Source organism: Mus caroli, unplaced genomic scaffold (genome assembly GCF_978045245.1).
Source record: "Mus caroli unplaced genomic scaffold, Mus_caroli_1 scaffold_19, whole genome shotgun sequence".
In the NCBI taxonomy this organism is placed as follows: Eukaryota; Metazoa; Chordata; class Mammalia; order Rodentia; family Muridae; genus Mus; species Mus caroli.
The window spans coordinates 55,578,614-55,605,352 of NW_028227274.1; the positions used below are offsets into that span (position 1 = coordinate 55,578,614).

General features: G+C 41.4%; 1 protein-coding gene and 1 pseudogene across 3 annotated transcripts in view; one reads left to right on the forward strand and one right to left on the reverse strand.

Moving 5' to 3' along the window:
* The window catches only part of Ccdc192 (coiled-coil domain containing 192), a 210,194-nt gene that overhangs the window by 59,386 nt on the left and 124,069 nt on the right, over window positions 1-26,739 (forward strand). For all 3 annotated transcript variants that reach the window (XM_085833395.1, XM_021150372.2, XM_085833396.1), the window contains exons 4-5: window positions 9,430-9,561; window positions 11,426-11,482. In XM_085833395.1, coding sequence (XP_085689521.1) covers window positions 9,430-9,561; window positions 11,426-11,482 — 189 coding nt within the window. The remainder of the gene's footprint in view (window positions 1-9,429; window positions 9,562-11,425; window positions 11,483-26,739) is intronic.
* Window positions 5,590-6,394, reverse strand: LOC110284603 (ribonuclease inhibitor pseudogene; annotated as a pseudogene).

Here is a 26,739-nt window from a genome sequence, read left to right on the forward strand (position 1 = left end):
CTCCAGGTTCCTGCCTTGATTTTCCTTCATGACAGACTGTTATTGAGACATGAAAGCCAAATAAATCTTTTCCTCTCTAAAGTTGCTTTTGGTCAGGGTATGTGTTACCTTAGCAACAGAAACCCTAAGACATGTATTGCCAAGTCCAAGATCTTGAACATTCAATAGAATGTTATCACCAAATAATTCTATAGCTTTGCTTATTTAGTCATTAATTCATTTGAGTTGATTTCTATATAAATTGTGGTAGAGGTCCAATACCAGGTTTTTGCAATATATTACTTAGTTGTCCTAATATTTTTTTGAAGAAAATCTTCATAATAATCTTTTTGGCATACTAGACAAAAATCTGTTAGGTCTTTGGACTTAATTACACTCTACCAGTTCATATGTCTGTCCTTGTCCCAGCCTGACACTATTTTGACTATTACAGATCTGCGTAAGCTATGAAATTGGGAGGGGTTCGTCCTAAATCATCTTCTTCTATAAGATGATTTTGAATAATTGAGTTCCTTGGTGCTCCGTAAGAGTTAAACAATCGATTTGTTCATTCTGAAATAAAATCTGTAACTTTAATAGTGGTTACATTTAATTTATAAGGGGTGTTGGCAACTTAGCATTATTAAATCTTTTAATCTTATGAACATTGGATCTCTCTCCATGTATTTAGGTCTTATTTAATTTCTTTCAGTAACATTTGTAGTTTCAACATACCGGTCTTTCACTTCCTTGGTTAAATTTATTACTAAGATGTGTTTTTCAGTATGTTATTACAGACAGATTTTTTTTTGTTTTAATTGCTTATTGCTTGTCATTTCAGTTGTATGTTTTACCTTCTAACTAACCTTGCCAAACTATAATTTCTTCCCTAAATACTGTTACGGTTGCCTCCCATACTTTGGTTCTCCTGTTTTGGTTCACTTATAATCTTCAAATCTTGATGAAATGATATTTTGTTAATTAACATATAATGACTTTGTTTTTAATAAAAATACTTCAGAAGAACACTATTGCAAACATTTTAATTACATTTATCTTTTCATGTGAGAGTGTGTAAGTGTGTGTTATCACAGTGTAGGTGAGGTCAGAGGAAGCTTAAGGACATCAATTCTCTCCTTCTCGCATGTGGGGTCTGGGGTCAGAGCTCGTGCTGTAAGGATTGGCGACAGGGTGCTTTTATCCACTGAGCTATCTCACAGGCCCATAATAGGAAGTCGTTCTCTTGGCTGTTGCAGGCACATGGTGCCTTCTCTTTCACTTTTAGCCTGTTTGAATATCAAGTCTGTTCACTGTAGGTAGCATATTGTTTGATCGTATCTTTTAGTCTTTTTTTTTTTTAAACTGGGAAATTGGATCCACTGATAAAGTATTATAAATAATGAAGTATGCATTTCGCTTTGTTGTTTATGCATTTTATGACTTTTGTGTTTTGTTTCTGTGTGATAACTTCTAACGAACAATTTGATTTTCTTTTATGGTTTATTTTTATCTTCCATAGGTCAATTTCCTCCCAAATAGGTATTAGGGCACTTGATAGCATCTCATAGGCCTCTTGGATTTTCTTTCTTTCTTTGTGCTTCTCCCAATAGATGATCCCAGTGCCCTATTACAATTCTCATGGGATGTACATCCCCTGATCCAGAATTCACATGTAAAATGCCGCACCTCTAATTTGACAATTTTTGAAGGTGCAGCCTTTGTGATGCCATTAAGTTTAGATGAGCTCATCAGGGTGGCATCCCCGGTGACATTACTACTCCTATAAGAGAAGGAAGAGATGCTCTCCCCCTCGATTTGTGAGTCTATAGCAGAGAGATGGCAGAAGGAAGAATCTCTTTACCACTGAATACACTGGGACCTTGACCTTAGATTTCACAACAGTGAAATATAAATTCTTAAGCCACTCAGACCATAGTAACAGTGAGCCAGGTAGATGGTTTAGTACATCAAAGTGCATGCCACCAAGGTTGATGACTCTGAGTCTATTCCCTAGAAATCACATGGTGAAGGGTGAGAATAGAATCCACCAGGTCACCCTCTAAACCCTGCATGCACATCCACACTCACGTCCAGACACTTAATAGATGAAAATTTAGGGAAGTTTTTGATTAGTTGATGTTTATCTTATATGGGTGCTTTGCCTTTATGTATGTCTGTGAGCTGCGCAGACACAGTGCCCACGGGGTCCACAAGATTGTGTGAGATCCCCTGGAGTTGTGGGCAGTTGTGAGTTACAATGTGAGTGCTTAGAACTGAGCATTGGGCCATCTGGAAGTGCAGCCAGTGCTCTAAAGTCCTGAGCCATCTCTCTGGCTTCCAAAAAAATGTTTTTTTTTAAAAAATAGGATGCTATTGTAGCAAGTCTAAAATGTAGAAACAGATTTGGAGCACCATGATGGGTCAAGGCCTGGAAATTGTTAAGGGAAATGCTTAACAAGTATTGGGAGGGCATAAATCAGGGCTATAGTATTTGCCTGGCATGTACTAGCCTTAGTTACATTCCCAGTAGTGGGGGAATGTAGTTACTACCATGAAATGACTACCAAAGGTAATCAGATGAGATCTGGGAAAGAAAATCAGAGAGCCAGAGAGAAAGCTCCATCTTTTCCGAGAAGACCAATCATCACGAAAGAATATTGGTAAAAATATGAATATTAACATGAATTCTAACAAGGTCCTGGGAGGGAAAGGTAAACATGGTGTTTAAAATGAAGGAAAGATGATCCTGGCTGAACTGTGTTCACAGCCTGTTGTGAGGAGTGGAAAACATGTCAGCAATGAAACTGGATATTTGGCTGCAAAGAGTTCTAAGTGTTGAAGAGGCAGATAAGCAAGAGATAAGCAAAGAAAAATAAGTTCTCAGTTTATTTACATTGCAGAGAATGCCAAGGGCGTTGCCATGCAACTGTCCTCTAAGGAGATAGTTCTGTGTGTGAACCACAGACCTACTCAGCACCCTCAACAGGAACAGCAAAAATTTCAGTTACAAGTGATGGAGACAGGATGGAAGGAAGAGGAGGGTCTCTGATTTCTTCGATTTCACAGAACAGACAGTTAAGCTATGCACATATAAATATGTTATCCTTAGTCACAATGAGCCAAACAAGCCATGATGCTGCGGTCACCTGAAACTATGGGGTAGAATTCTGGCTCCTTTGTGGCAGAGGCCTGGAGATGAGACTTCTATGCAGCCTAGTAGTCAGGGTGTGAGTCACACTGTGCACAGCTGCAAAAGATCAAGCACTGCCCCACAGAACCATAGCACTTCATCAAAGAGTGATTGTCATACCTTGCAGGCTTATGGATTCTTTTCTCCTTCCTTCGTTTTCCTTTGTGGAGTGGGAATGCTTATATTGTGCCTGTTTGACTGCTATAGTTTGAAGGCACTATGGCTTGTTGGGTTCACAAGCTAGAGAAAAATATTTCTTCCAGATGAACTGTCTTGAATCTTACTAATATGTGATATAGATGATACTTAGATGAAACTTAGACTTCAAAGTTGAAGGTCGTGCAAGCTAAAGAGTTTGGGGAGCTGTTGAGCTCAGATGTATTTGCATTAAGCACAATGTGAATTTGGGGAGGGATGGATGTTGAGTGTAAAAGACTCAACTTGTCCTGGCTGCATGTGTTGAGATCCTATTCCTTTGGGCAATAGATCTAGAAATAATTATGAAGCTGGAATAACCTGAGGTGACGTGGTTTTCTTCTAGGAAATAGAAGAGCCTAGAGTGACCAGTTTGGGATATATGGATACATTATACATTTATAATATTCATTCTTTAAGCATGCAGACTATGGTAGATATTGTTGTATGCACCTGAATTGGTAAAAAATAATGCTCTTCTGGCTTTCTGGCTCTTCCATCTGCTAGCCTCACCTCATCTTCCTCGTGGATTTTCACTAAAGTAAGTCTTGAATTTCTGCTTGGCCTCCTTTTATATACTTTTAGCCTTTTTATACTTTTTACTGACACATCGCTCTCCAGATTCCCTTTACTGCTGCTTTGTCCTTGGATATCTTTGTCTGTTTTGCCTTTAACTCTGAGCACATTTACATCAACTAACCATCAGGGGGGTTTTGTTCAGAAAATCTAGCATTTATTCTTTAGGACCCCCTACAACAATTTCTGTCAATTTCTTTTAATAAATGAGTTTTCTCAAAGAAAAATGTGTATTATATTTAGAAGGTTAGTAGTTTTATTGAGAACGAGGCATGCTAACTTCTGTGATGTAAAGATTCTAGGTGTCAGGTCTTATCTTTCCACCCCTAAGAATTGGTCATAGCACTCACTGAAGACAGTTGTTCACTTAGTATTTTTCTTTGCACCAAATTTGCAAAGACTATATGCCTTATTATATGGTCACTGAAGTTCCTTTTTATGATTTCTATAGTAAGTGGTATAACAGAGATTTCTTTGGAAATCAACATTTTTCTTCACCAAGGACTTTTCTAGAACCAGAACTGCTGGTAAATTAGATGGAACTTTCATTTTTCCTTCCAGCACATCTCTTTCTCTTTTGTTTCCTTTTTATCAGGCTTGTTTCAAGGCCATTTGCGAAGTGAGAAGGGACTACCAATTGCCTTGCCAGTAATTAGGTTCATAGATACATCTTAGATGCCAAAAGTGAATTGCCAGGTTTTGCCACAAACCATCCACATGAGAAGAAAACAATAAAACTCCTCTATTGTGCTTTCATCAGACAGTGATTCATAACAATAACCAAGACACACATTTCAAAAAGCTAATGCAGGAAGTTTCAAAGCCAAGATTGGTGCAGGCCAATATGATTTTATTTGCATGTGTGTGTTGAGACAGGATTTTATGTGACCCATATTTGCCTCAAACTCACAGTGTAGACAAGAAAGGCCTCACCTCATGCTCACCCTGCCTCCACTTTCTCAGAACTGTGATTTCAGGGGTCCACCACCTAGCACCTCTGGCACAGTGGTCAGTGTGCGTCGAATTCTCTGTTCATTTTCCTTGGAGATTTACAGTTCACTCTGAACTTCTGGGGAATGAATCTTGTCAAAGCATAGCAAAGCACAAAGCAGCAGAGTAAAATGCAGCCTCCTGCATTGAAATCAGAGTATCAATAAATTGTGGGGCCAGCACTCAAACAAGAATCTCCTGACTTGGAGTGAAGACTTCTCTAAGTTATGCTGAGCCAGAGTACAACTGTTATATACAAAGAAGAAGGATATCTACCTTAAAAGGAAGGTGATGGCAAGCTAGGGAGATTTCTTACTTGTAGAAGAGAAAGGAAATTCCTCATGTAGATGAGCCAACCTTCTGAGAAAGACTTCACAGAGCTCATCTTGGTAGGCGGCCTCAGATCTAAGGTTGAGCATAATCAAGAGTCCAGTGACTGGAGGCAGATCAATGTAGTCTGAATCTAATCCATTTGATTAGCTATGAGGTTTTGTTTTGTTTTGTTGCCAACATAGTGTTTTAATAATTAATAAATGTCTTAAAGTTTTCTCCTGAAGTAAGATCAGAATGCTTACTGCCAGTCAACACTAGGATACCCAGAGCCAGCGATCCTGCTGGCTGCCCCTAGGGCTGGATTGATGTGTCCAGAGGCGCACATATCAGGAAACGATCCTCCAGGAAGGCCTTTCCTCCTCCAGGGCCCGAAGATGGTCTTCCACCTCATCTGCCCAGTAAATGTCACACAGGACATGCTGCTGACGGGCACAGCTGGGCTGTTTGAGGCTCTCCAGCAGTTGCAGGACCTGAGCCCCCCACAGAGTTGTTACTGAGGTCCAGATTAACCAGGCTGTGGTTGGCCAGCAGGACAGTGGCAAGGCTACTGCAATGACTATCTGTCACATCCCAGTCTCCCAGCCAAAGCAGACGTGGCACTGGGTCTGGCTGGCTCAGGGCCGTGCAAAGCTCCTGGACTCCCAAGTCTCCCAGTGGATTGCTGCTCATTTGCAGCTCTAGCAGAGAACAGTCTTTGGTCAACACGGAGCAGAAGTGGGGACAAGAGGCAGCTGTTAGGCTACAGGTCTTTACCCACAGTGACTCTAGATGATAGCCAGGCTCTAATAGGCTCTCACACAGCAGCCGTGCCCCCTCATCCTTCAGCTCATTGGCAGCTAGGGTGAGTTCCTTCAGGCTCTGCTTGGCCCTGAGGACACAGCAATGGTCCTTGCAGCCCTCTGCAGTGACATCACACTCCTAGAGCCACAGAGTTCTGAGCTAACAGCTGGAAAGCAGCAGTCCCGGGCACAGTGCTGCAATGCCTGCATTACCCAGCTTGTTGCTGCCCAAGTCCAGTTCCTGCAGTGAGGCGTTGGAGGCCACAACATCACACAGATCCTTGCAGCTGGCTGATGTGATACCACAGTTCTCCAGCTTGAGTGACTCCAGTTGACAGGCAGAGACCTTCATCTATGACCTATCTTCAACAAGTCAGTTCACCACTGAGTATCTAGTACTTCAGTCTTTAAAGAGGTAATACCAATACACACACACACACACACACACACACACACACACACACACTGGGGTTCTAGGTGATGGAGTAATACAACCTTTATGGATAGCATCCAATATAATATAGGTACAAAATATCACCATGTGCCTACAAGATATATATAAATGCTTTTCCCCCCAGCTTCTGATTTGTGATCGAGCATACAGAATTCACGGATCACATAGTTTACCAGCAGAATACTTAACAGCGGCAAATGATAGAGAACCCAACTCCTTGGATACTCCTTTAGTGGTATCCTCCTCTTTATGGTTCACTGTTGACTGTAGGCATGTTGGACCTCAAGGTCAAGTGATAAAGCATTCCAATATTTCCATTACCCTTGGAAATCTGATTTTCCTGTTACTCTTCCTTCCAAAGTGTGGGTCGTCCAGTGCCGGGCTTGACTAACGTTTGTAGGATGGCTACAACACCATCATATCTAGTAGATAAGAGAACTTTCCAAAAGAAAGTTTGATCTGGTTGAAACTCAACCTACTGCCTGTAAACTGGGGAAAACAACAGTGTAAACTTCTTGAGGAATGGAAACAGGATGCTGGAATAATTTAAGAGTAAAAGGTTTTGCAGAATGTCTGCTACATAGTAATTCTATAATAAATGTGAACAATTATTGACATAGTTCTTCATTATTTATTTATATATACAGTTCCACATTGTGTGATATTTATTTTTAAATTGTCTGCCTTTCCAGTTAAAATGTGAATATTTTTTGAATGTAAGAATAATAGTTTCACTTTTAATCTTCTATTTTTTATGTAGAACAAATAACAAATTTATTTTTGTAACAAATAAGAAAATAAATAATTATTCTGTGAAGGAATAGAGACCCTCTAAACAACTGAAAATAGATTTACTAAGAAAAACAATCAAATAATGGCAAGATACTTTACACAGCAGATAGGATATTGAAATAAAATGTACCTAACTGGGGAAAAATAATCCCATGAAGAAGCTTTCTCTAATAATGGCAAAAGTTAACAAACCAAATTCAATTGAGAAGCAGACACACACACACACACACAGAAAGAGAGAGAGAGAGAGAGAGAGAGAGAGAGAGAGAGAGAGAGAGAGAGAGATCTCACACCTCTCTTCCCATGTTTTGGAGATCATTGTTGAAGAGAGGTCAGATAGAATACAAGGGCCACTGGCAATGATGACTACATGCAAGCAGTGTTTTCCAGATATAGTAAGGCCATTGCACATACAAACTCACACTAGTTGTCATAGCATGAACAAACAAACAAACAAACAAACAAAAACAGTCCAAGATCAAGCCAGATGGGATCCCTGAATAGTGGGGATGAGGCACAAGGTCTTACCCCTAGATGAGGACCTAGCTTTTGGGAGAGTGAGGTTTAGTTTTCCTTAAGGGTGTGGTCCATTGCATGTCCAGCTATCTCCTTTGGAAGGCCACATCCCTAAGAGTAAAAAGCAACATTAGTTGGACTTGATGGGTTCTTTCATCAAAATATAATGAATGAGCATATACAGTCGGGTAGGTATAGAATCATGGGTGGATGTAGGATGCTATGGGAGGGGGTAAATATCGACATCCAGTGTTTGAAACACTCAAGGAATAGTAAGATATCGTTAACACTGAAATGGATGCTGGTAGTGATTAGAGGAGGCAGAAGAACAATGAGAGTTATAATACTCAGTACTTAATATGTTGCAGGTTCCCTGCTGAGTGGTGCTTTTTTTGTGAACACACATACTTTTCATGCATTAGGTAATATTCCTTTCTTCCCCACTATCATTGCAAAGGGAAATGAGAGGAAACTCACCTCAAGCACTTAGCAAAACTGAGATTTCTCTCTAAAGGCTCTGACACAGCGTCCATTAGTCTACTTTAGAAAGACAGAAGTGGGCTCAGAGAAGCCAGAGCATATCCCAAGGCACCATGGGTCCAAGAGTCAACTGCTTTACTGGCCATAAAACACACTGAGCATCCCGTAAAGCTCAGAATGCAAAGGTATCACCAACAGCTCTTGGAATGCGCATTTCTTCTGGCCCTGGGTATGCACCTTAGGGATTCTAGCACATAACACAGTGGCTGTGTTGAGTTCCAACTGAACAAATTCGTGCGAAATGAATGCTTGTGTAGATGGACTGGGGAAGCCTGCGTGTAGTGTAAGGTATGCTAGATCACCCATTTCCTTTCAGATAGCTCTCTTCATATGATAAACTACTTCAAAGCACTGGTTTTTGAAGAAAAAAATGTATACTTTGCAGTAACATCTAGGACAAGGTACTCAGAGATAATCTATGCTTCAAAAGATACTGAGAGTTTTTAGTGACTCTCAAAGGTTCTACTGAGCTTCAGAGACAGCGCAGAAAGCTGTCTGAGAGTCAGGAAGGACCAGTCAGGGAGCCAGGTCTCTGAGGGACTAGGGCCATCAAACCACACCCTCAAAAGAGACCTTCGCAGTTGAACAAGCACAAAAGGGCATTTTGGTTGTGGTTTGCATAGATCTGGCTTTGATAAGACTTAAACTTGAAACATTTAACTTCCAACCTTCCCCTCCGCCTCTAACTTGGTTGCTCTTAAGATGTTTGAGTGAGTGAGATCCCATACACTCTGTGGAGAGCTGTAGACCTCCAGGAGTTAAGTTTCGAGAACCAGTCGTGATCATAAGATGGGTTTCAGAGGCAGCTGTGCCAGCAGTGGGACCGCAGATCTTAGAGGAAGTGAGTGCTGAGAGCCTGTCAAAGGGAGATGTCTCCTGCATCATGACTGTGTTAGAAGTAATAAAGTCAATGGCATTTCCCTTTTTCTCCCATTGCTTGTCCTTTGTAGAGAACGTTGCAGAAGCCCTTTATGGAAAGATTTAACAGATGTTAGTAGAAGACAGTTCACTCCTAAGTCGACCCTTTAAGAGGAGCCTTTAAAAGTACCACTGAATCCCATGTCCTGACAACAGCGTGTCTTTAGCTTACAGCTTCTGAAGCAACGAAATCACAACTCCTTGAGAAGGTTTCCATGCTGGAGGGAAGGCTAGAGGATGTGAACCGAAAGAATGTTGGTGGAGAGTTGTATGAAAACATGGTTCTTGAGAAAGACAAGGTACGTGGGAGAAAGGTCATCTCTTTTTAAGTGTTACTTAACCATATATGACAAGTCGATAAGCCATTGATGGTTTGGAAGTTCTCATTCAAATGGCTGGGGCTGACACTCAGTGGTAACAAGCACTTGAAGCTGTTCCTACTAAAAGTGTTGACTTGTCCCTGTGGCTCACGGGTAACTAAAATCACAAGGGAAAACGTACAGCTTTGCCTGCATTTCTGTCTGTCCCTTTGGCTGAAGGTGTAGAGATAAAGTCATTGTTTAAACCTACAGTCACCTAGGATTCTAGAAGACCAAGATCTGGGGGAAAAAAAAGCATTCCCTCCAGATGAGGGCAGCTGGCCACAAGAGTGAGGTCGCATTCTAAAATTAACAGCTTAATGGAGGAGAGAACCACAGTGCAGGACAAGACCCAGCTGAAGAAGTGGTGGGCCAGGGTTGGGTGGATCACATCGTGACCTAGAGTGCTTCACTGAGCAGACATCTTGCCTTCTAGTTTCACATTGGTACTCCAAAAATCAGACAGGGCAGAGGGTGTCACTGGAGCTTATATTTGTTCCTCTTCCCAAGGTGGCCATGCTAGATTCATCTTTCTATTCTGTTTACTAGTATTTCCCTTAATTGATGTATTGGGATAGGGGCCTGGGCCTAGTTCATTGGGAGTTCCAGATTCCAAACTTTTAACTTAAAATCTGCTAACCATAGAGATTTGCTTAGACTGTACAAGGACCTGAGTTTAATCTTTAACACTGAAAAAAATTAAGTTCAAATTTGAGTTAATGGGGGTGAGTATAGGAAAATGCTATATTCACTAAAGCTAACTTTATTTCCTGGTGAACATTGGCAGATTAGAATTTTAAGTTAAATTTTAAGCGTTTTTTGATAATGTATCTTTTTTGGGGCAATATTAACTGCATACTCTATTTTGTACATGATGTCAACTGTACACATATGTTTTAGTTTTTGAGGTTAGACCTTATGAAGGATTTATTTTTGTAAAATAAAACAATGGATCTTAAAGTTATATGTGTTGTCTTAGTTATGGTTATATTGTTATGACAAAACACCGTGACCAAAGTCAAGTTGAGGAGGAAAGGTTCTATTTTGCTTACTCTTCCACGTTGCTGTTCATTACTGAAGGAAGTCAGGACAGGAACTTAGACAGGGCAGAAACTTGAAGGCAGGAGCTGACACCACAGCCATAGAGGAGTATGGCTTACAGGCTTGGTCCCCATATCTGGATCAGCCTGCTTTCTTATAAAACCCAGGACCAGTCGCCCAGGGATGGCACCAAGTGTAATTGGCTGGGCCCTTCCCCCACCAATCAGTAATTAATAAAATGTCCCATAGACAGTTCTTATTGAGGTATTTTCTCAATTGAGTCCTAGCTGTGTCAAGTTCAAACAAACAATCCAATACACATATGCTTTTGATTTGTAAAGTGATACATCCCTGAAAACTTATGTATGTATCATTGTATAAATTTGCCTCTTGTTCAATCCACAGAGTTTGTATATGCCTACAGATATGTTTCTTGTAAAAGTACTTATGTGCCCATATACATGTGTACACACACACACACTCTCTTTCTCTCACACACACACACACCTCAGTACCTCAAGCTATCATTTTCCCCTACCACTTCCCAGCAGTTAGTATATTTTGTACTTTGCTCTCAGGTTCTCTCATAGAATAGAAGAGGAAGGGGAATGGGGAAATGTCCTCTCTAGTACAGTTTTCCGCAACACTTAGCTGAGATGATAATGCTGCCAGTTAGTAGACTGAGAACAGGCACACATTTACATGCAGGATGCTCTGACTATGAAGACTTACACACGTGTTCTCCTAACCTTTCTCTTTCCAGTGCATTGAGAAGTTGCAAGCTGAAGTCAAAGCCTCCCAGGAGAAACTTAACGCCCATGTAAGTGTTTCTCTTTTTCCTCTCAATCTCCTGACTCATACCACCGTAATCCTGAAAACAAACAGAAATTTTTTTTTCAGAAGTCATAAGTAAGGTTTAGCCACTGCAAAAATACTTGAAAACATAAAAAAAAAACCCACAACAAAAACATAAAGTTAAAAATCAGTATTTTTACTACTCCGCATACAAAGTTCATATTCTAGCAGAATCTGAAAATGAAAATAATATGTGGTCTTATACACAGTCAGATAGTATAACTAGCCTAAATTGATGGCCTATCTGAAGAGTAATAAATGTAGGAAAGGATGCCAGGTAAGTCAGCGAAGAGACTCAAATGGTGATCTGTGGCTATTGATACCTAGAGAATAGGTCTGAAGCAGAGATCCTTTATGCAAAAAGTCTCTGGAAAGTTTCAACCAGCAAGCTTCCCAGAGATTCTGTTTCCTGGGCACTTAGGCCACAGGTGACTGTAGAAGACACTGATAGCAACGCGTCCAATCCTGGGAGTCAACGTTGAGTAGTATATTTTATGTGTATTTGTTGGCCCTAGATTGTGATATTTGAAAAAGTAACCATGAATCAGAGTAGGTGAATTCCATTTTCTCCTGTAACATCTTTAACAAAGACCTCACACATTCCTGGGGCAAATTCATCGCACTTTAGCCTATGTTTGTGCAGAGGGCTAGTGAGCACCAACAGACAGATATTCTTGTGCACCACTGTCCATTTATCAGTTACCCTGCTACTCTGGAGAATATGAATGACCCCAACACCTTATGTGTGACCCCAAAAGCTTGCTTGTCATCCTAGTCATTGCCCTCTCCAACTGGACAGCATGGCTTAGTCCTGATAAAGGGTACTGTCCAGCCACGTCAAATGGCCACTCTCAATAGCACCAAGTTCCTCAGACCAGTTTAGAATGCAAGCAGAAAAGACTAAAATAATAAATTCTGAAGACCACCCATTGACTCTGTGAAGTGAGCTGACCTGGAGAAATCTTTTCAATAGTCCCATCTTTTTGTGTTAAAGGGAAAAAAAATTATCTTTCAGACCGGAGTTTATAATCCCAAGACCCAGTCTTTTTCTAAACTTCCATACTCATTTGACCTATAATACTGAAAATGACTTGTGCCTGCATCTGTGGCATTGTGACCTGTTCTGCAGAAGTATGCCACACTAGAGCAGCATTCCATTGCAGATGTTTTGCCGCCGGTCTGCCCCAAGGGTGCCAGATAATGACTGCAGTTGGAGGAAGGCTCTGGCTCTTAACCTGTTACCTACATCGTCTGTGTGTATAAGGAAAGGCAGATGTGCTTCTCAAGCTTCTGACGCTGTCTTCCAGCATCTCTGAATGACAGGCTGACAAGGGTGCCAGATAATGACTGCAGTTGGAGGAAGGCTCTGGCTCTTAACCTGTTACCTATATCGTCTGTGTGTATAAGGAAAGGCAGATGTGCTTCTCAAGCTTCTGACGCTGTCTTCCAGCATCTCTGAATGACAGGCTGATTGTAAAAGCCTGTCACTGATGCCTTGAGGAAATCTCTGTGGTATCTACTTCTGTCTCCTAATTCTAGAGAGTTTCTGCCTCCATCATGTTGCTATTGTTCCAGGCTTGTCTGAACTGGGATTGCTTTTTTTGTGTAGTGTCTAGAAGTTTCTAAAGTAATTGTCAGACATCTAGGTTTCAATATACAAGTCTACATTCATTAAGGAATTTCCTGAATTCATCAAGAAATGTTAAATGAAAACTATTAACAATTGTTGTTTTATTTATTTGAGTTGGTTATTTGTCATCCTATATCAGTTTCAAATTCTAATATAAACCTAACAAGCTGGGCATTATTTCTCAGATTAAAAGACTGAAACTTAAAAAGGTTACATTACTTTTTATCACACTTGGAAATTCATGATTTTGCCATCCCAACTGAGTGTCTTTCCAAATCTCTATCCCTCTGTCTCTGTCTCTCTCTGTGTTTCTGTCTCCTTGTCTCTATCTCTGTCTCTGTCTCTGTCTCTGTCTCTCTCTCTCTCTCTCTCTCTCTCTCTCTCTCTCTCTCTCTCTCAGCTCTCTTCATTCTCAAAGGTCATTTAAAGCTCTATTTCCAAAATCCCTTTCTTTGTCTCTGCCCTGGAAATGAACCATGCCTTTGCAGCTCCAATTCACACTCCTATGTAGATAAACAACCACCTCCACCTCTTGCAAGTTCTTTATATCTTAATCATCCCGGGATTATAACCCCTATGTGCATTTCTTAAAACATTGTCCCTGGAAAAACTTTTAGTAGGATGCTACTACCTACTCAGAAAAGAAAAAGAAGTGTGAGGGAGGGTAGGTGGGCTGGAAACAAAACAAAGTGTGTTTATTCCCTTTAGAAATGATCCATAGATAGCCAGTCTCTGAAAGTGTTTATCCGTAAGTACTATTTTAGAGCACATCAGCTCTGTAGACTGCTGACATCTAACTTCAAATGAAAGCAGAACTTCCCAATATGACCTAGCAGTGCTGCTATCTCAGGATCAGCAAGTCAAATTTGTCTTTTTTTCTGAGTCTTGAATATGTCCCTCTGCTAAAGTCCCCACCCACAGTGGCTAATGTATCACTATTAGATTATTCTAGAGTCCATCTAAAAACCAGTATTAAACTCCTAAACTTCTCCATTTCCATCCTTCAAGTAGTTGGCTGGAGGTTCCTGGGCCCAGACCCCCAGGTTACCCCACTTTTACACTTCATCATGCTATCACATCTCTGCATCTTTCTGCCCAGTGTAGAGTTTGGCTGTTGTAAGTGGTCCCAAATAATTGACAGATGAAAATTTAGAGTCTTCTCCTGTCCCTCTACAGTCATCACACAAACAGCCCATTTGTTTTAGCTGCATAGTTTTGCTGTCTTAGAAGAGAAAGAATAAAATCTGTGTATAAATATTTCAAGTGAGTGCTACATGCACTGCTCAGAGCCCTTGCTTGGCACACCTGAAGCATGTGTGCAAGAAGGGGTAGGGAGACAGAGGGAGAGACAAGAGAGAAAAGAGAAAAGGGAGGGGAGGGAGAGGGGAAAAGAGTGATTGACTTAAACTGGGTGCAGACAACAAAGCTAAATGGAGGGCAGTGAGATTGTGACCCATTAGGGAAGAGAAGGGGTTTAAGAAACCAAGATTGTGCTGACAAATCTTCATAGATAGAGGGAAGGTTTTTACAGGAGGAAAAAAAAAGAAAGATCTTGAGATGCCTGAGGATTCAGATGATTAAAAAATAAATAATAGGGAGAGCTTGGAAGAGTTTCTAGGAGTCATGTATTTCAGCCTTCATTGGTATTTGAGAGTCCCATTAAAGACCAAACTTCCTATTGTACTCTGACAAATGTACACTTGTATAAATTAACCACTGTGCTGGCTGGTGACACAAGCTAAAGTCATCTACGAAGAGTGACCCTCTATTGAGAAGATTCCTCATAAGATTATACTGTAGGCAAGCATGTAGGGCATTTCCTTAATCAGTGAATAATGGGGGTGGGCCCAGCACATACAGTGGGTGGTGCCATCCCTAAGCTGGTAGTCATAGGTTCTATAAGAAAGTGGGTTGGGCAAACCATAAGGAGCAATCCAGTTAGCAGCACCCCTCCATGGCCTCTACATCAGCTCCTGCCTCCAGCTTTCTACACTGTTTGAGTTCCTTTCCTAACTTCCTTCAGTGATGATCAGAAATATGGAAGTGTAAGCCAAATAAACCCTTTCTTCCCCAAGTTGCTTTTGGCTATGGTGTTTCATCACAGCAATATTAACTCTAATTAAGACAACCACCTAATGGTCTTCCCATTTCCCCAAGACCATCCTAGATGTGCTTGCAAACAGCCCCTGGCCTTCATCTCTGTTTTTACCCTTCTTTCTCTCATCTCTTCTCCTTTATTCTTACTCTCAGACTGATCCTGTTACTAAAATAAAACTTCCATTTTCCCTTATATTTACAGTACCACATGATATTTTGTACCAAAATGTCTTCCCTGGAATCATCCAAATAACTCTTACTGTTAAACACTTAGGGGCTAGAAAGATGCTTAAGAACACTCAGTGGTTAAGAGAACTGGCTGGTTTTCCAGAGGGTGCTCTCTTCTGACTTCCATGGGCACTGTACACTCATGGTGCACAGATATGACATACAGGCAAAATAGCCATACATGTAAAACAGACACTTTTAAAAAATATGCATTTCTGATACCTTAAATTGAACAATTTAATTTGAGCAAGGAGCGATTCATGAGTTGAGCAGTGCTCAGAACCATAAGTTCCAGAGAGTTCTAACAGTAGCATGTGCTGTGATTGAATGTGAAGCCTTCTCTGTGTTGGAACATTCGCTCCCCAGCTGGTGGCAGTGTCTTGGAAGGTTGTGGAACACACAGAAGGCAAAGCCTCGCTGGGGGAAGTGAGCCACTGCGGGTGGATCTGTAACCCGCTTCACTTCCTGTCCACTCTCTGCTTCCTCACTGTGGGTAAAGGTTAAGCTTTTCTCACCACTATATACTGTATCTTTTCTTTAAACATAAACAAAAAACCAACCAGTCAACCAATCAACCAATTATTTCCTTCGTCAGGTTGCTTTTGTAAGGTGTTTTGTCATAGCAATGAGAAAAGCAACTGAAGTAAGAACAAACATGGGGGAGGGGGCGTTCAGAGACCAAGTACAAAACAAATACAGAAATCAGTCAACTGATCAGGTTAGGCATCTGCTCTATGGGTGTAAGGAAAAATGAGATAATTTCTCTATTTTTCCATGACCTGGCCAGTTAGTTGTGTGTTCTTGGCTGAAACAGTCTTTTCTTATAGAACGAATATTCCTTCGTTAGATTTCATTGTTGTTCATGTACTAAGTTAGGTTGATGGTTATTATATGGAAATCCGAAGCAGAGAAATCCTAAGGCCAGAGTGCCTCCTGCTCATTTAGCTCTATGGAGCTTAGTACATTCTATATCTGTTCTCATACTGTCTATACATCTGCCCCATTAGACTCTGAGGCATTTAGGAAAGTACCAAGAATCCATGGCTGTATCTACTATACATATACATATACATATACATATACATATACATATACATATACATATACATATACATATACATACAGGAGTGGTCACCCTACACCACTCAGTGGAGCTATGGAACTTATACATTGTCTCTTCTACTTGTTCCCTACCCTGGGGTTAGAACTGGGTCTGAATAAGCACATATCCCAGAACTTGGAGAGTTCAACTCAAGGAGTAGGAAAAAAAGACAAAAAGAGATCCATGGGTGCACACCCATAGGGAGGCAGCTCCTACCTGATGAATCAGGAAAGGTAGGCATATGAGTAATGGGAAACTGAAGAAAAGCCTCACTCTGATCTCAGAGGCATCCTTAGTGAATTCCAGGATCTCAGTCTGTGCCATCATCAGGTGCCAAATGACAGTAGGAGGCATGAGGAGAGTGTCTGCCATGAGGGCTTAGGCCACAAGCAGTCAGACACTTGCATATCAAAGTCTATATTGCAAGGAACCAACACTGAAGGCATTGCCTATACCATGTGGATGAAGCCTGTGTTAACCCCTTCCCCACCTCGTCTTCATTGCGTTGCTCCTGTGGCCTTCCCCTGTGCATGTCTCCAGGGACTTTGCTTATCATTCCTTTGCACATGCAATATCTGCCTGTGCCGTTCAGTATGCCGTATTTTTCTCAGTCTTGAAGGAGAGAGCTCTTTCCGGAAGTTTCCTCCTACCCAGAAGCCATCTATCTTTCATTGGAGTCTTCATTTCTGTGTTCTTCTCTTCACTCCTACGGCACTGTAACCCCATGATGGAGCAGCCTCGTGTGGTCAGCCTTTTCTCTAAGCCCAGGTTCATGGGGAACAGAACACAGGCTCATCTTGGTTTCGCATAGTGTCTCCTCAGTGCCCTGTACATGATTTAATGAAACAACTTAGGGGGAAAGGAGAGAAACAAGAGGAGTCTCGGTGGGAAGAAAGACAAACCGTTATATGCATTCTCTTATGCATGGGGTTAAGCACATGTGCTTGCTTGCACATGGAGTGAAAACAGAGGGGCATCTACTTACTTCAGGGAGGAGGAAGGCTGTCAGGGTGAAGGGGAAAGGAGAGTGCTTCAGGGGGTTGAGCAAGCACACAATACATCTGTGCGAAAATGGCATCATGAAATCCATTAGTCTGTATTTGAATTTTAAAAAAAAATCAATAAAGCAAGAAATTGTATAGCCAAACTAAAGTGAAATGTACTTTGGCATTTATAGACACATACTTTATGCTTCTGGGAAAAAACTTTGTGGACAGAATTATATTCCTTAAAGATGTCAGTTACGTAAGGCACCAATTCAAGCTGAGGCTGGTACTGTCAGGCTATAGCGTGCACTCGTCACTTTTCTATTGCTGGATTAAAACACAACGAGTGAGAAAACTTAGAGAAGAGTTTATTCAAGCTTATACTTCCAGAGGGATAAGAGTCTGTGATGGCAGAAGCTGAGGGCTCACATCTTCAACTGCAAGAATGAAGCAGGAAAAACAAACTAGAATGGCAAGGGTCTTTAAACTCTCAAAATCCACCCCGCAGTGAAATACTTCCTCCAGCAAGGCCATAGCTCCCGACCCTACCCAAGCAGTGCCACCATCTGGAGACCAAGTGTTCAAATGCCCAGAACGATGGGGGGCATTTACCATTCAAACCATCCCAATGTGGAAAGGAAAAAAGATAATGACCTTCTCCACTGGGAGTTACAAATTAAAAACAAAAACAAGAACAAACAAAAACAAAACCCTAGAGTTAAAATAAACTCCTACTTTAGGTGAAGAAATATATCTAATGGAGTGGTCGTAACATGAGCAACAACTTGGTGTCTGTGCTTATTCAGCTCAGTCATAAAGAACCCAACCCCTGGTGAGTGATATGATTAATATGATTATTTAATTAGACTGATTCCTATGAAGTAGAAAGTGATACAAGCCTTAACATTTCTGAGTTACCACTTGCTAATATTTTTAAGATTAAAATTGCATCCCCTAGCTTTACTGTGCCTAGAAACAGCTTATATTTTAAAATTGTTTTAAAGATTTATTTTTTCCCCCAGTAAGTACCCAGTCTGGGCCACCCACAGAACTAAACTGTCCTGGACAGTTTTTTTTTTTTTTTTTTTTTTTTTTTTTTACTCTCTATCCCATGGTTACTTAACTGCTTAGACCTACACAAGCTAAAACAAATACTTAAAGTGAATGTTTATAGTCACTTGAAGATAATTGTTCAAGTTATAATGCCTTGAATTAAGACTAGGTATTTTGAGAGAAAAATATTCCTTTGAAAATGAGTTCCTTCTAAGCGGTTGGATTTATTTCTTGTTGAGCTTTAACATTTTGAGGTACTTTGTCTGTCTGTCTGTCTGTCTGTCTGTCTAATCCAGCATTAATGTGTACAATAGCCTACAGGTCTGCAATCCCAATGTACCCTTATCCCAGTGTTCTTATTCTCTCTTAATGTCTAACTATCCATAAGACCGACCCAGGACTCAAAGTTCTGTTCATCTTCAATGGAGCTCTTGCAAAGTGGAAATCTGGGTAATTGGGTGGTAGGCATTCAAATGTTGCTATTCTTTATAGCATTTATATATGTCTGAAATACTTAAGTAAGACCAAAGAAGAAATCCTTCATATCACTCATATAGCCTTCCTCAGTTGGTAAGATAGGCAACTGTGTGTTAAAACCTGAACCTCATGAACTGCAGTTTCATAGGATACTCACAGACTGAGCCGCTGACGGAAGGCATCAGTCGTGTGGGCAGGTCCACCCTTGGGACTCCTGGGCGTTTTCCCGAGGAGTTTGGTTTGTCTTTTTTTGTTGTTGTTGTTCTTTTAAGCTTTCTAAATTAAAGCTCTACAAAGCTCCAGTTTAATCCCTGTGTAGTTTCTTCCAGCCCTAAAACTCCAGCCCCTCTACTGATTGATCCTTCCTTCTGTTGGCTACTTTCTTGGGGTTGGCTTTGCTCTTAAACATCCATGAGCGCATTTTCCCCCAGCAATATCCAGATTCCCTTTACAGTTGAGTCTCACTGTGTGCAATCTTGGGAGGCTTGCCATTCAAAGTATTCTATTAGCGTCTAACTTGAAGTAAGCCTACCTGCTAAGCTACATATTGATTTGGGTGAAGCAGAAGAACAACCAAGTGGATGTATTCTCATGGTGGTACCCAGACAGGATGACTAATTGATACTTCTTGGACTAGGCTTGTTCTAAGACCTCTTTCTGAATCAGGTTTCCATCACGTGTTGCTTTTAAAAGTCTTTAGAAATTCCTCTGACTCCCCCCAGCACAAACTCATTTTGTTTGATTTGTTCAGAGTCAGAATCAAGCAGCTGTAGTGGAGAATCATTTTGTTTACATTAGCTCAATGATCTTCAATATGTGCCCCTTATGCCTTACGACAGAAGTATTAGTGGCACTTTGGGAGCTGTTTGAAATGTGTATTTGAGGCCCCCATTCCATATCCTGATCTAGAATTGGGGGGGGGCTAGAAATCCAGCACTGTCAAATTTTGAAAACCTTCTGGGTATTTCTGATGCTGGGAATCCTGACCCAAGGAGTCACTGCTACGTTCAGTCAGATTTCCCCATCCTCACCAGCACTGTCCTTGAGCTACACATCACTGATCTCCTACCACTGCAAATCATCTCCAGGCCTGACTCCTAACAGCACCAGGACTGCAGCACAGCTCAGCACAAAGCCCCGTACAGGAGGTAAACCAAAAAAGGCCTGCTCTTCCTGCCCCTCCTCTGCAGCCCACACTTCTGCCTACCCTCGAAGCATCACTACATTCCTGAAGCTTGTCATGACTAATTCCACTGTCATGTGACAGTAATTAATACCTTGGCGTAACTAACGGTGCAGTTTCCTAGCGCTGCTACCCACATTGTGTCATGACTTTTTCACAACAATCCTGGGAGGTCTTTCTTCCCCATCAGATAAGGAAAGTGAGAATCATCATTGCTATGATCTCTACTCACAAAGACTCCACTGTGGCTGTTCTGGGTCCATGGTACCTATTTCTAAGATTGGTCTCATTCAGTGGCAGAGCTGTTGCTTTTTTTTATACCAAAGCCCACGCGATGCCTGTGGCAGTAAATTACTGCTCACGACGTCCACACTTGATGTAATCTTTAGATCCTATGGAGAAATTAATCAATCTGAGAGACTTGGGCAGATGTCTCTTAGGGTGTCTTACTTGGAGCCCACGAGGGGTGACAGAATTCCTGTTTAGTAGAGCATTTTCAGGCTATTTTTAAAGAGCTATATATATTTAACCTAAATGGGTAGTTTCTCAGCAGCTATTTATGGGAAGAGTCACATAATGCTGAAAGTTTGTACCTACAGCGTATATAGGAAATATTACTGCATGTGTTGGCTGCACCTGTCTTTCCTTGGCTGGGTTGTCTGTCCTGGATCCTAATTTAGCCGCCTGTTTTAACCATTGTGTGGTCAGTCTACTTGGTTTGTCTTCATTAGAGTTGATTAGGAGAATTTGAAAATTGGGTCATAGCAGAGGCTTTCCAGTTGGTGAGTGTTGTTCCCAAACCCCTGAGTGCTAGGGAAGGAAGAGCTGTCACTCTGCATAAGGTCATCTCCTGACACAGACACACACACACACACTGACACAAAGACACACACACACACACTCACACGCACACAAAGACACACAAAGACACAGAGACACACACACAGACACACACACACACTGACACAAAGACACAGACACACACACAGAGACACAAACACACACAGTAACACAGATACACACACACTGAAACACACACACTGACACACATACAGACACACACACACACTCACACACACCCTGATGCTGGCTAACAGCTAAGGCTTTGAGGACTTGGAACTCAGCAAGGATTCTGAGAGAGCTGGGTTCTGAGAGAGCTTTTTCCCTACTCCCCTCTCATCACCTTTCCTAACTCTTTAGGAGGGAGCTGTTTCCTCCTGGCGAGGATACAGGAGCCTCTCCTTTGCTCTTTTATTTCACACCAATAGCTGAGTTCTCCAGGTGCTGGGGCACAGCTATGCTCATATGTTACATTTAATGTGAACTTCAAAACAACAACAATAAATAAACAAGTCTTTCTAGTTTATACTAAAACATCCATGAAGACTAAAATTATTTATTATTCTATCTCATTCTCCAAAGGAAAGAAACAAATAATTGTATTTAATCTGACATAGCCTAGAACTTTATGAGTATTCAGCTTCAACTGCTCTCTTGACATAAGTTTATAGTTATTAAATATTAACTGCAATGTTTAACTATACTTACTTATTTATACTATAATTTCACAAAAGATTTGAGAGTCTCATAAAAGCAGTGCAAAATAGCTGTTCTTTAAAAGTCCATAAATAGTAATAATTGAAACCATGTGTTAAATTAAATGGCCACATCAAAGAAAGTAGGATTTGTGTGGGCAGGTCATAACTTATCACATAGAACAATATCAGACCAGTAGACATAGTAATAGAAATGGATTTTGGACGGCCGCTTCTGCACTTTCCAGCAGCAGAAGGCAAGCTCCCAACATGTGAATAGCGTTCTTTCTTGTAATTCTAGTGTAGCTACTTTGGGTATGATTTCAATCCAGAGCTATTTCCAATCCAGGCAAGATTTCCTCCAGTCAAAACCTAAGCAAACAATGTACAAGATGAAAGCCAGCCGTAAAGAGTCAGGTTTGTTGAGAAGGCGCCTGACTTATATACAAAAAAGAGGACAAAGCCAGGGAGGCAGATCATGTGATCTTTCAGAAGGTGAAAACCCAGCTCTGTGTGAAGTCTCCTCATTTATAAGTATTGGCAACTAATTCAAAGAAAATAGAACTCTCTCTCTCTCTCTCTCTCTCTCTCTCTCTCTCTCTCTGTGTGTGTGTGTGTGTGTGTGTGTGTGTGTGTGTGTGTGTGTATGTGTGTGTGTGTGTGTGTGTGTGTGTGTGTTAAGCAAAGCCTACATACAGGTGAACTAACTAGCAGCCATTTTTCAGATTTTAAATCCAGGCAGACACTTTGATCCTCTGTTCTATTGATTGAAAGATGCTCTTTGCAAACAGCAGGACTGTGTGGTGATTGCAGCTGAGGGGAGCCATGTGTTTTATTGTGATTTTCAGGTACTAATTTGTTAGTTGGGATAATGGTAGCTGTCATAACAAAGAGACCCCAGAATTTCAGCACCTGAACATAGAAGTTTGCTTTTCTTGTTTGCTTAGATTAGTCTGTTGTAGGTGTGCCTGTCTGTAGGCAGATGTCACAACTCTGTGGCTTTCTGAAGGATCCTCCTTCAGCTTGTAGGACCCAAGGTCACATTGAGGGGTCATCTCTGTTCCAGACAGTGAGACCTGATCTCTGCTTAGACACTCCTGGAAGTGGCATTGCTTACTTCTGCCTACATCCTAATGGTTAGAATTCAGTCCTAAGGCACAGTGACTCCAAGGAATGCTGGGAAAGATGATCTGGCAGTGGGCCAGGGAGAAGGTGATGTTATATATGTCAATGAGCAACTGTCCCGTCTGCATGCATTTAAGTCGCCCTCTGATCTAGGCTTTATAGGTCTTCATGGTTTGACTCCGGAAAAAAAGTGCATTCAGTTTTTATTATTATTATTAAACCAAATAAGAATTAATATCGAAATGTATGCAATAAATACCAGACAATCAAGAGCTATGCTTGAGAATATGCAATATACCTTCAAATATCTTAAGTTTTGATATTTAAAGGACAGGAATATTGAATGCTGTGTGTGTGTGTGTGTGTGTGTGTGTGTTCATATATGTGCAGGTGTGTACATGAGTGCAGAAGTCGAGGGGTTGATTTTAGGTGCCTTCCTTGATTAATCTGTAACCTTAATTTTGAGACACAGTCTCCAGCTATACCTGAGGTTCACCGATACAGCTAGACTGGCTGACTGGCCAGCAAGCCCCAGGGATCCTCCTGTCTCTGCCTTGTTAGTGCTGGGTTAACGAGTGTGCACCACCACACTCTGCTCTTCTACATGGGTGCTTGGGATTGAACTCGGGTCTATCATGCCTGCATGGCAGGCACTTTCCCAACTGAGCTATCTCTCTAGCCCTCTTTTTCCATCTTTAAGACAAGATAAAATTTGGCTCTGCCCAATGTGTTGATATTAGCAGAAGGTTTAGTCTTAGTTAGAAGGATGTTCCTCTCTCCTCCAAAGGGATTTTACTAAGCCAGAGTTGAAGCCACTGACTCTGAGTCAGATGTGTCTGTCATGGCTTGTGCCCCATGCCTCCTCCCAGAAACCTATCCAAAGACTTGTAGCTTTTGTTGTGGTTGAATGGTAAATTTTATCAGAAAGTTTGGGAGTAGCTCAAAGTTTGGGTCTGTGCACTATGTCCAATCTTCCTAAACACATGTTCCCTTATACTCAAATATCTTGTGTCCAGGAAAGGCCTGCATTGTAAGACCTGTCAGTACCTAATTCTCTGTTGTACTTAAACCCTTTAAGTTGTTTGCGTCCTTTCCCTTCTCAAAGCATGGCTTCTATCCCTTCTACCTACACTTAGGGTAGTTTTTGTATTGAGACTCAGACACCTCCACAAAGGCTTGTAGACCATCAAAAGGCCAAGTGCAAACCCGAAATTCCTTTCCTTGGTAGGCGTTTGGGGCAGTATTCTCTGTTAACTAGTTGCGGTTCTTCATCTGTAGGCAGATGTTTTCAGGTTGCACTTACATGAAGCTTCAGAGATTTCTCAAAATGGCATACACTTAGTAATTACACTAACACGCTTAGAGAGTTAAGCAGGAACGCAGCGTTTGTAGCTTGTCCTGTTGCCAAATGCGAAGAAGTGTGAAATTACCAAGTATGTGTTCTGAACTGTTAGTTTTTAGCTAGAACTGAAATAGACAAAGCCTTAGTCATTTAGACATTGCTCATCTCCAGTGATGGGCCTATCATCCCTTGGCTTAGAAGAAGCCACAGGAGAAAAAAAAACCTGGTGCTTAATAACAATAAACATGATGCCCAACAGTCACTGGCAAAGTCTGGAGAGAAGTGTGTATAATACGTTCCTGTCTCTTCCAGAAACTTTCCCTCACGTTGCCCACATATCCATATAGTCTTAGGCCATCATGGTTAACTAAATGCTTTCTAAAATTATTTTTATCTCTGTGCAGGCTGTTTGTATGGATGTGTATACACCATGATGTGCATTCAGAGGCCAGAGGACATTTTGACACCAGTTGTGTCTTCCATCTTTATGTGGATCCCGGGGCTCAAACTCAGATCATTAAGCTGGCTGGTGAAGCACGTGCTTTCCTGCTTAGCTATCTCACCATCCCTTGCTATTTCAAGGTTACACCATTCTATGAAACCATTTTCCCCTCTGAACAGCCAAAGCCAAGCTGCTAGCGTCTGGAGGCCAGCTCTCCCATTGACCTGCTGTTTGTCTCCAAGTGGGCGCCTTACTCTTTTGGAGGCTTAAATTATCACACTGCCAAGTGGGAGTATGGAATGTATATTATTCATAGATGTGTCCTGATGGTCAGATAAGTCGCTTTACAGAACCCCAAGTATCTGCAAAACAGGTATAAATATTACATAAAGATGCACTAACGAACGAACAAAACACAATGGCCAAGCAACCAAGGACAACAGCCATGAAAAGAGCCAGTGAACTTCTCTAATTTGCTCAGTGGTGAGCTGTCCTGGAGTCTTTGTAGTGTGAGCATCTGCATGCTGGAACCCACTTTAGTGGGATTAACTGAGAGGAGGGAGGGGAATTACAGGAGCACCTGCTTGGGACACAACCAACACTTGAGGCTCCTGCTCCTGCCCTTGCTTCCGCTCTGATGCCCCGCCCTCTTCGTCACTCATGACATGTGCTTTGACATTACCTAGCACTTCACAAACATTTATTTTTCAGTATCAGATTCTATGAGGCTGAGTTTAACTCTCAATTGCTTCACTGTTTTCAAAATAAATTATGTTCCCGTGTTGAGCCCAAGCAATTACTCATTCCTTGTGTGCATGAAGGGCTAGTGTAGGAGGCAGCGGTCCTCGCCTGCCAGAGCAGGCACAGAGGAATTAGCTGGATGCTTCTGCTCACCTTCACTTCAGTGCTAGTACACTGATCGGGTTAGGCAGTTGCCAGTGCCACAGGGAATGGAAAACTACCGCTGAGGTGGCTTGCAACTGGGAAAGATCATCTTTGATGCTCAGGGGCGGGCGGTTCTGAATATTCAAGCCCTTCCAGTTTTGCTTTCTCAGTGATTGCTTTCTCAGGCCCCCCACACACCCCGACCCTCATCCCGGAGAATGTCATCCAACCTGTTTCTCTCTAATTCTTGCTTGACCCCAATAAAAACTGTCCCAACTGGGAGTGTTTATAACGTATATTCCCTGTGTGCTTAGTGCAGAATGATTGCCAACTTTGCCAGCGTTGCTTTAACTTCTATCATGAGCTAGTCCAGCATCTGAATGTGACTCCTGTGGGTACCAGCACGGCGTCAGGGAGTCCAGATATACCCCCTTTCCATGTGAGGCTTTTGATGTTACTCTTTACCCTCCTGATTTCAGTATCTAAAAGACTCAAAATGTCCCAGGACTTTTTTTTTTCTCCCATTCTCAAACTCTCAGCCATTCTAGAGTGGAAGCACCTATACTCTACAACCAAGAGACCTCAGAATGGTCGGGAATTTCATTCTCAAAAAGTAAATTTTAATACCTAGAAACAATAGAAGGATATTGACCCCTCTATCGTTGCCAGGTGAAACAGACATCTGCTCATTTTAAATATTAATTTAAATGACTGCTTACGTGCAGTTGTTTATTTTTTGTGTGTGTGTGTTTCTTGTATAAATAGGTCTATTTTTGTCCAAGCTTTCTTCTGGGTCTCTTATATACCATAAACTCTGATGTAAAACTCACTGCAGGGCTGGAGAGGAGAGGGTCTGGGAGAGTGTTGTTGAATCTTTGTACATAAATCATAATCTGTAACAAAAAATAGCAACCATATAAGTAAATTATGTTAGACAGGCTTGTCTGAACCAGCATGATTTCTCAGATGAGGATAAGCAGGTCAGAGAATTGACAAGTAGTTTAGACATGAATCATTATCAGACTAGAGGAAAATTCACACAGCAGCCCCCTGCCTTTTTGCCACTCTCCGTTTAACTAAGTATGGCAGCAGCACAGGAGAAACTATGGGGGACTTGAACTTCTTGCAAAGGACACA